This window comes from Patiria miniata, unplaced genomic scaffold (assembly GCF_015706575.1).
Source record: "Patiria miniata isolate m_02_andy unplaced genomic scaffold, ASM1570657v1 HiC_scaffold_9, whole genome shotgun sequence".
Taxonomy (NCBI): domain Eukaryota; kingdom Metazoa; phylum Echinodermata; class Asteroidea; order Valvatida; family Asterinidae; genus Patiria; species Patiria miniata.
In genome coordinates this window covers 21,383,580-21,399,678 of record NW_024037076.1, presented here as the reverse complement: position 1 = coordinate 21,399,678, position 16,099 = coordinate 21,383,580, and the positions used below count along the sequence as shown (strand labels likewise).

The 16,099-nt window shown below is 40.7% G+C and overlaps 1 protein-coding gene across 3 annotated transcripts in view; it reads right to left on the bottom strand.

The window, feature by feature from the left end:
* Window positions 1-16,099, bottom strand: part of LOC119719922 (UBX domain-containing protein 4-like) — a 44,802-nt gene that overhangs the window by 17,562 nt on the left and 11,141 nt on the right. For 2 of the 3 annotated variants that reach the window (XM_038189397.1, XM_038189398.1), the window contains exons 2-6: window positions 15,121-15,226; window positions 14,314-14,342; window positions 13,378-13,499; window positions 11,827-12,081; window positions 9,983-10,266 (exon numbers count right to left, since the gene is read on the bottom strand). In XM_038189397.1, the coding sequence (XP_038045325.1) occupies window positions 9,983-10,266; window positions 11,827-12,081; window positions 13,378-13,499; window positions 14,314-14,342; window positions 15,121-15,226 (796 nt within the window). Of the gene's footprint in view, window positions 1-1,433; window positions 6,364-9,982; window positions 10,267-11,826; window positions 12,082-13,377; window positions 13,500-14,313; window positions 14,343-15,120; window positions 15,227-16,099 lie in introns of those variants that run through there. The other variant, XM_038189396.1, reaches the window with a different exon arrangement.

Here is a 16,099-nt window from a genome sequence, read left to right as displayed (position 1 = left end):
TATTGGGACTGGGTAGAACCGGGGAACTGCCGGAACCGCCCATTACTACCATAGAGCATTTCCCTGCAAACTTGCGGCTAGCCACCTCGAAACCTGCTCCTAACACCACTGGTTTACCTCACAACAAAACTCCAAATGGTTTAAGTACTCCTTCCAGAGTACTTTCTCACTATACTGGTAAGGAGTTTTGTTTGGCCTTGTGGTCGTCCTAAAGTTGCCTCTTGACCCACATCACCATGGGCATGTGATTCTTGTTTCAGTGGCCATGGGCCCACTGATGCACTATTCATTTTTTCTGTTGAACTGTTGCTCTTTGCCTTGACTGCAGGTCAATTTGCAACCGATACAGGGGTTAGCATCCCCACATCATCAACAAACAGGCTGGCCCTCACCTTACCCTGTTCCACGCCACTTTCCTCAGGGATAAACATCATTAGATCCACTGGACCATCTGCCTCCCTGGAAATAGGCATTAACTCCACTTTTAACATTAACTCCGGGGAAAATTCCTGAGCTCTGTCCTCTTTGAGGTGTGCTTTCCAAAATAACTCACCTCCTTCCCCATTGTGGGGGCCAACTCAGGTACCACACCTGTGCCTGACATTCTCCCCGTTGTCCCAGAGACATGCATTGCTTTACGTGTCTGCATACAGTGCTTGGTCACACACCTCGGCCAACCACTGCTGTGCACGCAGCCGCTCCACTGGATTCTAAGCTCTGCCCAGTCACACACAACCTTACTCGCACACTCACAATTGAAATGGAAATACATTAAGAACGAGTCATTACAATTTCTGCCAAAGTACCTTTGTGTTCCATTTAACATTATAAGTAATCCTCATATTAAGGGAATAAATGTGAGCTTTGGAGATTTTAATCACTCTGTTTAAGACCTCTTGACGACTCCAAGCGGTCTTAAACACAGTTATTAATACCGACCAAACAAACATTTATTCCCATTCATAAATACCTTTTCTGTCCAAAAAATCAAAACTTTTTGGTCAAAAACCTCGATTTTGTTCAACAAATTCACTTCATGTTTATTGAAACACCCCTCTAGCTAAATAATGGAGTGTCCAGCTCGTAAACAACTGTTGAAACTCTTCATCATCACTGCAGAGGTGTCGAAGACGGAGGAACTGGCTGTACAGTATTGAGTTCTTGCATCTCCTTGGGTGGGAAGACTTGTAGTGGAGGTACCGTAACTGTGGGAGTCCTTAGGTTTGTAATGGGCAGTGGTACTGAGCCGCTTGTCATTAAATCTCAAATTGATGTCAAGGAATGTCATAGAAAGCTGAGAGATGTCCGAGGTGAAACGTAGGGCAGAGTGGAAGCCGTCAGCATCAGAGGTAGTGCCCATGATATCATCAATGTAGCGCTTGTACAATGTACATGTAATAACAAAGGCCTCACACCAGTGAATTCAGACATTATTTTCATGTATACAAATTGTCCACATAATTTATTAGCGAACCTTTTTAAGCAACACAAAATAATGCAGAGCTGTAATACAGAGTTACTTTAATATTGACGTATGTAAAAATCTATTCATATCAACATTTAAAACAAATATCGCAAGCCATGATCCTTGGGACTTATTGAATTCTTCAAAATTTTAGGACCCGTATACGATGTAGTGGAAGCACTCCATGTAGATGTACATCTGAGCATCTACATAAAAGGGATTTCCCATGATGATGACTAGGGCTGTATATTTTTAGAATAATTTAGTATTTGATTACTTGAAACAGTGTTTGACCAAAATTTGGATATTGGAAACTGCCACCTGCAACTGCATGTCGTGCTGATCAAAAGGTGCATGCAGAGCATGCCAGATAACATTTGCAAGCGTCAATGGGTGGGCTGCTGGAGTGTTTTGCAGTACCGGTAAGTATTCAGGATTAACCGGCCAAAAGGATGGGATAAATGAACCGCCATCGACAAAAAAGTTACTGTCGACAAAAAAGTGGCACCTGACAATAAAGCCCCAAAGTTTATGATACATGTAAAATAACATCACTGTCGTGTGTAGGCGCGTAGTTGTTTTGTTCTCGAATATTCCAACCAGCAAAAAAGTTATTTGAATATTCGGTTGGTGATCGAATATTCGGGACAACCCTAATAATGACTCAAGGTTTCAGGACTAACACGTGGGACAGTCATCAGTCATCTGACAAGCAGATGCATCACCAACTGATTGACAGGATCATTACATGCACATGTAGTAGGTCTAATGCTTCAACCGCACTGACATTCCCACATGAAACTGATGAGTTCATCATGAGTACATTAATTATATGACCGCAGTTATCCTTGCTGACACCTTGAAAGTAGCACAATTTGTTAGTGGCATCTTACTTTCGTATGAGCTTTGGTTCTTTGTTTCCTGAGAGAAAACCCCCAAAACCAACCAACAGTAAATATTTGATCACAACTGTTAGAGAAATGTAAGGCAAAGATTACAGTTGAAAGAGTGAAAACTTGGCAGAACATGTATACATATATATACTAGACAGACGTACGTTCCTGCAGTCAATCTTCCAAACAAACTATGAGCATCTCAGTTTACCACTTTGGATTCGTTTTTTTTTGCATATTCAGCAGGCAGTGTTTTATCATGAAACCCTCTCTAGGCATGTCACAACTGTCATGACAGTACATGTACATGTACATGTAGTTTGCCTAACCATCTTTTTTTTAATTTTAAATGTTAAAACAAATTCCATACTTTAATGGCAGACTGTCTTAAAGGGTATTTATGTACATTGTTAACTTATTTTAATCCCTGTAGTCATGAACAACATTGTGCAATTGATTAATGTACAATGTACATGTACTTGCCTACTATTTTAATGTCATTTTTATAAACCCTGATTTAGGCTGATTAGGAATGCAAGCACATGTTGGAACGTAAGTTTTGATACTGCAAATGAGGTTATTACATCATCTAAAACCATACACACAGTTGGCAAGAAGTTGCAGAACATTGTACCGGTCGGTACATTTTGTACAGAGATCATTAAAGCTTGGATTCTTGTGCATTTATTAAAATGAAAAATGACAGCAATGTTGATGTTCTTCAAACCACATTTTTGTACATGTACCCACTGCAGTTGATATGAATTCTAGCAATTGCCATCTTCATGTAAATGTGAGTGGGTCTGTCATCATCTGAGATAACAATGCCAGAGATTATCAGTACAAAGCTATGCATTCACAAGTTTTTTTCCTACAAAGAATACTATGTACATGTATGTATTGCCATAACTCTCTTGGACATTTACACATTAGCTGTAAAATTGAAAAACACAGACAATCCAAAGACCAGTGCATAGATCTGTTGTAGGCAGTCGAGAGATATTGTTTAAAATGAGGGTTATAAATGTGGTTTAGCCCACAGTCATTTTGAGTCCATTTCTGTTATGCCTTGGCCTCATTTCTTTAATAATTGGGGTTTATTAACAAGGTTTTACAGTCCCATTTCCAAAGTCTGCCTGAAAAATGACTTCATAGGTCCTCTTGACAGTTTCCTCTCTGATCCTTGTGCCATCTTTGTATATGACAGTGTGACTCTCCTCAATGACTTTGGTGACATTTCCACGTAGTACCTCTTCCAACCGTGTCAGGGGAATACATGGTCCCTCTGATGTGGATGTCACTGGGCTCTCTTCCTGGACCACATTGTTTGCTGAACTGCCTCGTGCCGAGCCCACTAAACCTGGTAAATCAATACACGCAGCATTTTGCTGTTGCAAGGTTTGGGAATTATGGCGTGTGTTATCCACAGTTTCACTTTGATGAGAGTTATGCAAGTCTCGTGCTGCATTATTTGTCACATTAATTGTTGGTAACTCATATCCTGTGTTATGTGTATTGATTTGTGGTAAATTTGATATACTTTGTTGTGCATTGGAACAATCTTGGGCTACGTTTTTAGTCATATTAATTGTTGGCGGGCTTAATGCTTCAAGTCTTTCATCTGAATTAATGTATGTACTTGTATGTGGTGATTTCACCACAGTATGACTTGTGTTACAAGTCACATTTCTTTGTGGCGTACATGTAGGTAGATTATTAACACTGCCATCCATCACTTTGTGTTGAAGTGAGTTAATGAAACCAAATCTTTTGTTACTTGTTTCTTCTTCTGGTGTATATACTGGTAAATCTTTGACTTTGTTATATGATTTTTTTTCATGTGACAGGGGCAAAATAGACTCGGCCAGACTACGTGTAATATGTTGTGACTTCCTCTTGCTATGTCTTATTGAGTGGGAAGTTTTAGTTGCATTACTTGTCGTCATTCCTTGCAAGGGGTTCTGTGACTCTTGCATGATTGTGTCAGATGTTTTACTTTGTGGAGAGTTATTACAAGATTCACTGGCACTGTCAGTTCCTGCATGTTCACAACAGGTAGGTGCTGCAACGTTTGATGACTTAATATGTTCAGGGTAAAACATCTTGACTAACTGCACTCTTGGTGACAGAACACTGCTTTTGGAAGATATGGATTGCGAGGTGGCTCTCTCTTGACACAATTCGTTTGTCTGTGTTGATAGATGCTCTTCCATGTTCTTAGCCACACTTGAAGTGCTGACTGACTCTATTCTTTGTAGATGTGTCTCATCTTTCCCAACATCTCGCATTCCTTGGCCTGATCCTCTTATGGACCCCCTTGATCTTGGTGATTGCCTGTTCTTCATTTCTTCCTGACGTTCACGATTCTCTTTCTCCTCGCTGGTCTCTACATTGATTGCCTTCACTTCCTCAATATTTTGTGGGTGCGACTGTTTGTAGTGTCTCTTGAAGTTGTCTTTTCGGTTGGTTCGAAACTCACAGTGTCTGCACCAAAAACAGGTAGGAGGTCCATGATCGAGTCTGAGGTGACGATTCAGACTTCCTAGTTGCAGGTATTCACGACTGCATTTTGGGCATTTGAAGCAGCCCCCTGCCTCTTTACCTTTGGGTGGTGACCATTCAATTGCGTGTTGTATATCACCCAGAGTATGCACAGGTTCAGAGGAACAAGTCATGTTGATATCTGAGGCAGAGTTGTCAGAATCATAGATTGGCTGGCTGATGGCACAATAGGATGATTCCTCCTCTCCTACAGGAAACACATGACCCACATCTGATATAGCTTCTTGTGAGATAGTAAGACATGAGTCTTTGGTTGTCTGCTCTGTTGGCAATGAGGAATCCTGTTGCAGGAAAGGTATGCCTGGTACAGGAAGGCCATCTGTAGAAGATGCCATAATTGCATCTGCAAGTTGCTCAGTATGTACATGTATATTTGATGCATCAGGGCATAAGCCACTGCCAGGCCCTGTCAGCTGATTAACTGTTTCTGGCATTTTGAAATAAAAGGAACTGTTATTGTGTCCACACAGAAGAGACTGACTGGAGCCTTGACCATGATCTGCAACACGTTCAATTCCCCCTAGTGTTTCCTGCTGTTCTCTAATCTCTGTTTGTAGTATGGACTCAGATGTTATCACATCCACATCTTCCTGGTGAAGTGGGTGAATTTTGTAATAGTGCTTCCTCATGTTGTCCATTCCCTTGCTCCTAAAACTGCAATGTTGACAAAAGAAGAGTGGCATTCCTCCATGCTCCTTTTGTAAATGTTGAAAGAGGCTGCTGGAATGCTGGAAGGTCATAATACATTCAGGGCACTGATAAGCACAGCCTGTCCAATACTTATGTTGCTGTCGAGTCATGTCAGCCCATAGAGGGCTACTGACTGGATTCTTGGATGCTGGACCCAAGGATGATGATGACGGTATCAGTGATGACGGCAACAGCAGCATCTCTTCTGGTTCCATTTTGACAGGAGCCCATTTGACTTGTTTGTATGTTCCACCTAAATTTTCTTGGCTGTCTTCATGCAGCGACTGTTGGGTCATACTTCCTGATGGTGTACGTTCATTTCCAATCAAATTCACACAAGATGTTGCTGCACTAGAATCTCTTCTGAAACTTTTTCTGACATTCCATGTCTTCGTCCCAGTCTTCCTCTTCTGGCTCCCCTTGGCTTTTGAGGTTGCCAACCGCTTCTCTGCAATTTCAAGCCGGACTCTGTGATTCCTCTGTTCGAGTGTTTCAAAGGCAATAGTTTCAAGGTCTCTGACATATTCGGTGTGATATTGTATGTAGTGTCGTCTTAAATTGTCTCGTCTGTTGCACTGATACTCACACCGTCGACACCAGCTAAACACTTTAGGGCCATGTTCAATCTTTAAGTGACGTCTGAGGCTCCCCTTGGCGATATACTCTTTCAAACATTGTGGACATATGTAGATTTTGCCACTCTGGAATCTCTGTAAACGTTTAGGGGTCTTCTTGCGCTTCCTGCCCTTCAACCTGCACAGGGAAGCAGAGAGTAGGGACATGTCATTAGCACAGCTGCTAGCTTTCTAACAGAGCACTCTGCTGTTGGCTAAACACTGTCTTCCCACTCTAGAAGTCAATGCACTGTGCTGCACGGTCCGTCAGAATCCCTGATCAATGTCTTGACCTCCTTTACTGTTTTCTGCTTGTAAGCATTTGCTTAAAGATGAGAAAAACAAATAGGAGGGTTCACTGGAGCTTCTCCCAGTATAGAGTAACATACAAAGTGTATGTGAGTAAGCATATTCTTTGAGAATATTCCTCAGCTAAATCTGGCTCATGTTCTTGAATCTCTAAGTAAACTTCCTATTAAGAGCACAAGTCTAAAAGACCTGTTCAACCTGACAGGCTGTCAACTGACAAGTATGGCGTGTAGATCTTGGCAAGCTCAGTGTCCAAGTGGTAAGACATCTCTACTAGTAAGCAGACGGTTGAAGGTTTGAATCCCAGCAAGAAAGATTGTATAGTGAATGAATGAAGAAGGCTTGTAAAGCGTTGGTATTTGCCACAGATGGGCGCTTGCCATAAAATGTCCAACCCTGACCAGCGATTATGCAGCGCATTATAAAGTCAGAAATAAGTTCACCATTTATGTTGACGATGCCTCCGAGAACAAATAGGTCTGAGAACAAAAAAATTATTTTCCCACATGCTCACAAAAAGTATGGCTCAAACAGTGCCTGTAACATACACTGTAATGTCACTGAAAGGCACAAACCAACATCAAAAACTGCATCAACCTGAATAATAATCAACACTACTTGACTGCAGTGAGTGCTGTTACATGTACATGTACACCCTGCAGGAATGCTGATCGAATGATATCGGCAAAGTAGTGGGTTCAAGCCTAGTGCTGCAGCCAAACCGCCACACCGAAATAAAAACAGCCGAACTTGGCCTTCCGAACCGAACCCAAAAGTCGGTTCAGAAAAGTTTGACAAATATTTGTTGATAGCGCTAGGAATGCTAAAGCTTGCAATGAAAAGGCAAAATTAGTGCGCACGGATGATTGAATTTACCGTTTTGAAAAGTCTCCGCGTCCATCTTCATTATTTACGATGTTCTAGACAGGCATACAATAGGGTATCGGGGCCGATACGCTTTGAAAAAAATCGTACGCACCTACAATTCTCTCAATGAAAAGCGTGCTCTTGCTTTGGCCACGCAGCGCGGCAGCGCCGGGATATCCCAGCTTTGCCGCGTTCAGTGACGTAGTTCGTTTGGACCAAACCACATGTGGTGAAGGGTGCGCTTTCCTCGGCACAATTTACCAGCATTTCATTTGTTTCACTGTGTAAAAATTACAAATACTACTTTTTATGGAGTCAGAAACGTTTCCCTCGTTCAAAATACGTTCTTACTCATCGCAATATATTTTTTCGTAAAGAATTTATACGAAAAACGATGTAATCTCCCAAAAGAGGGTGGATTACCCCTTTACAAAATTAATGGATCCGTCCACATAATGAAAGTCATTCTAGTCGCGAAATTCGAAGTTGATTTTTTTTTTTTACGGTAGCTACTTGTCAGCTTGTTGCTAAAAATAATTATGATTTGATAAGTTTAGTACAGTAAAAGGACCTGTTTGTTCTTAGAACAAAACTAATCAGCAATTATTGCAGCGAAGCAAGGTTCTAGTGTTCAGGGCATGCTCAAACTCAAACGGAATTCGTCAGGAAAACAAATCAGCATGGGTGGGAACATTTTGATCATAGTTCACCAGGATAGCCTGAGGGCCGTGATTATACCGGTAACATGTAGCAATTTACGATGTTCATTTCTCAACGTCATAAACTCAAATGATTATGGTATTTTGTTTACACACTTCTTCAACTTGTGTTGTATACCATGTGGAAATTGTGGTACCTATTTGTCAGACATGCGTGGTACACACATGTTTTTTCGAACAGGGAAAATGGCCTATCTCATTGTACCATGGACATGTACATTATATGCACTTCCTAAGTCGAACCGAACCGAAGTTCGGAGGAAAAAAAATTGAACCGCAACCGAACCGAACCGAACTTTGAGGGTCAGTTACAGCACTATTCAAGCCCCACTTAACACAAACTCCCAAGGCTTTAGGCTCAAGTCCAACAGCTGCAGTCACAGTGGGCTACACCACTGAACCCGCCAAACAGTACTGGATGAGCCAAACTCAAACAGGTCCAAAATGATGAAGTTTGATGGATTTGGTACAATCAACCTATACTCAATGTGTTTAGAACAGACAGTCATCTCACTGGACACGTACATGTACATGTATGCACAATGTACCATCCTTTAATGAGAGGACACAGTTGCTCCCTTTGTTTTCCTGTAGCACTGCTCAACACAAGCCACACTTTGTCGTTAGTCACTGTCATGCCAAGCCTGTTATGATGCCCAGCTTTACATCATGGATGGCTTCCAATGAATTGCTAAAACAAAGTCAAGAACTCTGCATGGGCCTCTGAAGGCCAGCAGTGCACTATTCATATCAGATCACCCCCACTTCACTGTTTGCACTTAACATTATAATACACATCATGCTTGAGCCAGAAACTCTGCCTGTGAAAAGCAGTGAATTCCAAGACAAAATGTCTGAAATCTTCAAAACAATCATGTCATTATGATGGCATTTGCAATGCAGCTCACACGTTATGCATTGTCAAGTTTCATCCTGAACGGGTGTGTAGCATGGATATTGGCTACGCACGTTAAAAACTTAGCATATAGCAAAATACCATGTGACAAGCTCTCTGCCAATGAAGACGGAATCTGTGGGTGAGGTGTTACAATCCCAGAGGGAAACATGAAAAAGAAAAAAAGAAAAAACAAGAGCCACTATTAGCTTATGCCAAAAACAAAATCTCTGGTTTCTGGTCAGTGCGCTCATCATCACAGCCATGCGCGTCGGGAAAATTAAACAGGTTTTTTTTCACTGTAAGATGATGTCTCAAAACCACCAAACTCACTGGTTTGACTGGAATCCTGCTGCTGCACAATTTTAACGTGTTTTTAGATAGGGTTATGATCAAGTATAAGCTTTATGTGGCCTCTCTGGGCTCCCATATAGTTTGCACTAAATTTAGTCAGGCACCAATTGTAGACAGTTTTGGAATTTTGTAATTGTGTGTCTGGAAGCCAGACTGAGGGAGTGATGGTCGTGTATCTGGAACTTGTAAATGTTTTTAATTAGCAAAACATGTATGGGAGCAGACTAATCACCAGCCTGGCAGCACATGCACGATGTCGCTGTATGGTCTGATGTTACCATTTTCTCTGATTTAGTCTTGACTATCCAAATTTCCCAATGAATGTTGGTGTTGGTCGAGATCGTATAAGTGGGTGCAGAATTCTCAAGCCTTATGGCCTTACTGAGGTCATCTCAATCTCCAACCTGAAGGATATTTTTAAGAGTTTTAAGGGGATCGAAGCATAGGTCAGCTGCAACATCATCACCCGACATTTGAAGAAAAAAAGTACGGGAAACACAAAAAAAACCTGCGTCGCCACAGAGCTATTGGGGCAAGCTCCATACCAGAAACCGGAGACTTTTTTTTTTGCCTTACGAACTGCCAACAGTCAAAATTCAAGTGGTATAACTCACATATTGATTTTCCTCTTTGGAGCTTGATTGGCTGCTTGCGCTGCCTCCTGAGCAGCTACCTGGCTCTTCTCTCTCTCTCGTTTGTTACTTTCGTAGCGTGACTGTTTCTCAGCCCGATCCCTCGCTATCTGTTCACGGACTCGCTCCTTAGCTAGCCGTTCCTCTTCCTTCTCTTTGCGCAGTTCTTGTGCAACCCGTCTGGCCTCCTGGTCCGATCGTTCCTGCATGGATTTCTGCACAGCTTGGCCAACCTTTCTTCTGTCTATCTCTTTCTTTTTAAGCTCCTACATCAACACACAACCAAGGATCAACTGTTAAAGTATAACACCATATACCGGTATGTATGTGCAGGACCAGTAGATGTTGCTGTGTGGCCTTCTCACATTAAAAAGTAACCCCCCCCCTAAATTTCCCATAAAATAAAGCGTGTTTTATAGTTGTATTTACCAGTTGAATTAATTCTGTTGAATAAATTCGGTTCAGGCTTGGTTTGGATTTGGTTTGGAAACTTTTTTATTTGAAATTAGTTCAGGTTTGGCAGCAAATTGGACTTTAAAAGCGAGTTGCTAGGGGTCTACATGTTCATCTGTTAATTGTCAAGCACAATAAACCATTTTCAAAAGGTCATTGCAGGACCCAACACGTACCAGAATAAACCCTGCCACACCGGACTATTGCTGCCTTTTAGCATGGATTTTGAAAGTTTTACGCACTGCACATGCAAATGTTGAAATTAAAATTGAGTTGCATATGCAGAAAGCGTGGTCACATTTCCTAGTTTGTCTTTAATACTCAAAATGCTCTCAACAACCTTTGGACAACTAAAACGCTCATAAAGATACGTTTTTAGTATTTCTTCTTTTATATCAATCGTGACTCAATTTTTCCTCGACATGACCCACAAGTTGTGTAGACAAAGATAACTGGCACAATATAAACACCGGTAACCACATAGCTTACTGCCAACTACTGAATGAATAATGTCACTCCATCATTTTTGAAACAATTCACACTAAAGATTTCAGCAAGTAAAAAAAGTTCTTCAATTATGTCTTTATTTCAAGCATTAACTATAACTTCCTACAGTCTTCTACTCAGTACTGGACCAAGGGCGCCAAAATCCATCAATCACACTGCTTCCAATGCATGTTTTACTTTAGGCCTCCAGGCCCAAATCCATTATACTCCATCAATATTTAATCAAACCGGACCTGCAGGACCAAGTCTCCCAAAATCCACTAAAGTGGGGGATGGATTTTGATGGAGTTGCAGAGGTTAGGGTTAAAATTGAATTTGTAACATTTGGGCACTCTAATTTTTTCTAATTGCAGCTGTTGCATGGACGTGTTGCTTAATTCACCGCACTCTGAAATATGGTTAGCAGAGCCGTTGTATGACTGCATACATGTACATGTATAAAAAGTGACTTAAATTTCCTGTCAACCTCAAATGAGAAGATAATTGGATGGTGCAAGTTTTGATTAATTTTGTTGTGCAAAATATATGTTGTGCTAAAACTATCCGACAGTTGTAGCATTGCAGGATTGATACACTTGATACAATGAATCGCTGTCGTTTGATCTGCACATACATTGATGGCACAATCGTGGCACAACATGTGGCTTAAAATGATGGCGGAATGCTAACATTGACTTAAAACAATAAACCATGCCCACACAAAAACTTGCATCTAGCCTAGGAAACCGTCTTTTAATTTTAAAATATACTTGAACATTTTTGGCAATTTGGCTACTACAAAAAGCCAGGTTGGTAGGTTACCATAAGAAAAACAATGTTTTCGGACAAAGAATGGCCTTTTATCCTCAAGACGTAAAATATTGTACCTCTTCCTTCTCAGCCTCCTTGCGTTGGTGGATTTCCTCCATCTTCTGTCTCAGTCTAGCTGCCTTCTCCAATTTACTGAGTTCCTTTTTCTGGTCTTGACTAGCAGCTGTAGCTGAGGCTTGCAGAGTAGGTGAAGCTTGAGAAACAGTAGATGTTTGGGGACTGGTGGAGGAGTCTGATGCCACCGTAGCTGGGCTTGAGGTACTAGCTGGAGCCCGGGTTGATGGAGTTGTGGACGAGGCTTGCTTTGTCCTCTACAAATAAAGAATTTGCAGGGAATATTACAATTGATGTATGTTATTGGTTTACAAGCTTTGAGAAACATCAAAAGCTATACAGAGTTATACCAAAGTTTTAATTAAAATATCCTTCAATAATAACTTTCTTTCTTTGAGCATCTCATTTACACTGGACATACAGACAGATGCTTCATTCGTTCAACAACTGTTCTTTCTGCATGGGAAAAAACTTTTTTTTGTGGGGGGGGGGGGGAGACAAGGTTGTAGTAGCTGAAGAAAACCTAAACACATGAAAAGCCCTTTTTGTCCTGTTACATTAGCCTTTTTCCCCCGCAATAACTTGGACTCACACGCACAACAAAACAACTTTAAATTATGACTCGCCTAATTTATATTTATTGTATTATCACAGAGCATGCAAACAACAAAATTTAGGGCAACTCAAGTGGAAGACTATACGAATTCATACAAACACTCCAGAACTGCTCTAATAGTCCCTGTATGCCAATTAGTCCACCGGCTTCAGTTCATCCAAATTGAAACGCGGCCCTTAGTTTAAAATTAGTTTGCTCTATCACAGTAACTGAGGACTCCTAATGTACATGTACATGTACTGTGATAATGTGCACAGAAAAAGGTACATGTACATGTACAATGTATAAAGGAGAGCCTGCTCAACAAATATTATTGCTTATCTACTAACACTGCCTGCAGTCGGGGACACGTGCTGAAAAATCAGTTCATTGATCCTAAATAAAAAATGTGGTAGTTGAAACCTGTCTAGGTTAGTAATCATTAGGCACAGTGACTTATGAAAAGAGTGTTAAACTCCACACCATTTAAACAATTGTGAAAATTGACTGTGATTGTGAACCAGGGTAACAAGTTCAACCCGGTCACAATGCCTATATGCGTCTTTACTAATGCCTCTCTATCAGTTCAAAGGGGTAAACACAGTAAGTTAATTAAATTTCACTAAAGTCTGTTCCTGTTCAGAACCAGTTTTCTGACGTTATTTGAAAATGATATCACCTACTTTGAAATAAATTCTTTTTAATTAAAAGTTTTTTTTTTCTTTGGTCTCTGTCACGGCATAGAGACCTTTCTCTATGGTCACGGTTTCATGAAAAATGCTTGGTGATGTTGGTTACATCAATTTATGGGCACCCCTATGTGTTGCAATTTTCTCCCTCTACCTGCTAACCTTTTGACCTGAAAACCTGCGTACATGTACAATGAAATCGTGACTGATATAAAGAGGCAGTCAAATACAATATTAAAGCAGTGTCTTATGGTACAGATTCCACTTACCTCTAGGACTTTTTGAATTCTCTGTTTGAACTCACTAGAGTTGATGTAACCATCAGTACCCTCTATGGGTTCCCCAGTCGAGCCAGAGATAAAGGAGACACAGGGAACACATTTCACTGGATCTTTAGGATCAAGAGTTTCTGGTTAAGGAATACATAACGTAATTAGCATTGGTGCTTATCTCATCTGCGTTTATCTATTAACCCTCTGACACCTGACAGTCAAAATGTTTAAAATCAACATATAACACATTTTTGTCATGTTTGTGTGTCTGTCCTTGGGAACAAAGTTTCATCATGTATGTTGTGCGAATAACCCTCTGAAAAAAGGGGTCTATTTTGGGTTGCTTGATCTGCTATGCAATCAGACTGGTTCCCAGTTATCAATCCAGAAAGGAGGGCAGGAACCAGTCTACTGTACATGGGGGAACTGAATTATTGTCAAGCCACAAATAATTTGAAATTTGCGAAGTGATTAGTCCATAACAAATTATGGGTGGATTCCTTTTTTGAATGTCTCATTCCAAAGTCAATAACTTTTGCATTGCTAGAAAACTGGCTATTTAAAATAAAAATTGATTTTTGGAGTTGTAACTCACAAGCACTGACTGTACATGTCTAAGGCAAGTTAGGGTTTGACGTGCACATCTGAAAAGTGATATGAAAATAATAAATATATGTTCACCATGGTAGGGCAGAGACCCCTAACATGGGTTTCTAAAGTCTAATAAGCCTCAGTGGCTACTGCCACTCTCTATAATTGTAGACTTTGATGTGTAATGTACACCAGTGAATGCACTCATGAATGAATATTGATGAACATTACCTAAGAACTTCCCATTGATATAACAAAATATTAAAAGACTTCACTTGGTTTCACAACTACATGCATATCCATACGGTACCGTCATTGATACACTGCAACTTCAAAGGATACAGTACTGTGAAAACTGCTTGAATTCATCACTAGAGGAGAAGAAAACGACACCAATACATGTGTTAGTAAGGTGGACCATTTCATGTTATCACCTTTAAGGCCTATTTACACATACAAGATTTTGAGGCAATGAATGACTTTGTAGCATGGCAATGTCGTAGATGCTTGTGTGAACAAATATGCTAATGTGTGAACAATGTCACACAATCTTTTACAAAAATCCTTTTCAGGAGCAGGGGTCCATGTGAAATATGTATGCTACGTTTTGTGTCGCGCGACAAAATCCCTTTTGAATTTGATTCCAAAAAGTCGTACGACTTTGTCGCGTAAATGTAAAAACACTCATTTGTTTGTGTGCAAATGAGAAACATTATCTTGCGACAAAGCCGCGTATGTTTAAATTGGCCTTTATAATCTACCTATGTAAGGTGGACAATAAAGGTGATCTATGGTGACACATATGCATACATGTGCGACTGTTCTCTTAAATTCAGAAGCTTCTGGGCTTGAAATGGAGACTGAAACAAAATTGATACATGCCATATGAACTCCCTTAGGCTATTTTGTAAACTGCAGTTCCAAAATATTGATTTGGAACATAATCATAATTGAAACAACAGAAGTTGAACTGAATTATTAAACCTTTGCATTTTCCCTTACACCAGCAGCACTGGCCATCTAGTACCAAGTCTCTAAGACGCACGTACATGCACATACAGGAAATTAAACAACAGCTTTTGGACGGTATGCATCACATTACTTGTACAAGCTATTCTTTTCAGTCTGTGTGAAGCCCACTTCTCCTACCTATCTGCATTAAATTTGACTGCCACCATGCCAGAGTCTTCACACAGCTGAGATATTTCTTGGTCCTCCCACGTGGTATCCATCTGAGTTGAGGCATCATCATCACCTGCAACAAACGAATGCGAAAGGATATTTTTAATGGCAAACATATGCATATGTAAAATAAAATTCTACATTTTTGCAGTCCGATAAAAGAGTTAACATGGCATTTTGAGTGGATCCTTTGCTGCATAAAGGATAAATCTGCTGTCTTAGCTGAGTTTTTGCTTGTAATTTGAACGAACATCACTGTCCAAGTCACGGAAGTAATCGCGGCTCTACTGGCAAAACTCCCCATGTCATGAGCCTAGTATTAAGGCAAAAAAATAAATAAAATAGTTCTGCTTCTGATTAGGGCCCGTGACCATTCAGCCCCGGTATGAAAAGGGCCCCCCTGTAAACTCGTCCCCTCCCAAGAAGCCCTTTCGTACCATCCAAGCTACCGGCCTAGGAGCTGGTCCGGTTGCTAATCAGGAACTCCTCTATCCTGGGGTCTATTGTTTGCAAGTATTTACACATGTAATATTATATCCCAGAAGAAACCTGCTTGTGGTTTTCATTTCTCAGCGCGAAACAATAGAACACTTTCATCGGCACAGATCAAAACCCCTGCCTTGTGGTTTCACACACAATGGGACCGTAAATTACCAAGGCGTTTGGAAGGATTTTATCTTTAATCCGGTATGTCTGCTATTGTTCTGCTCTGGATGTTCTCTGAAGGGCAATAAATTGATGTGCCTGACTGACTTCAAAACTTCTGGTCAGACAGGACCATGTACCGGACGAGACTGGGCTGAAGACAGGACTGGCTCTCAACCGAACGAGGTACCTGAGGGCCCTTGTCATACCAGGGCTGAATGGTCACAGTCACGTACATGCCTTTCAAAAATACGGTAAAAGGTACACATGTAGGCCGCAATTTAATTTAATGTCAAAAATA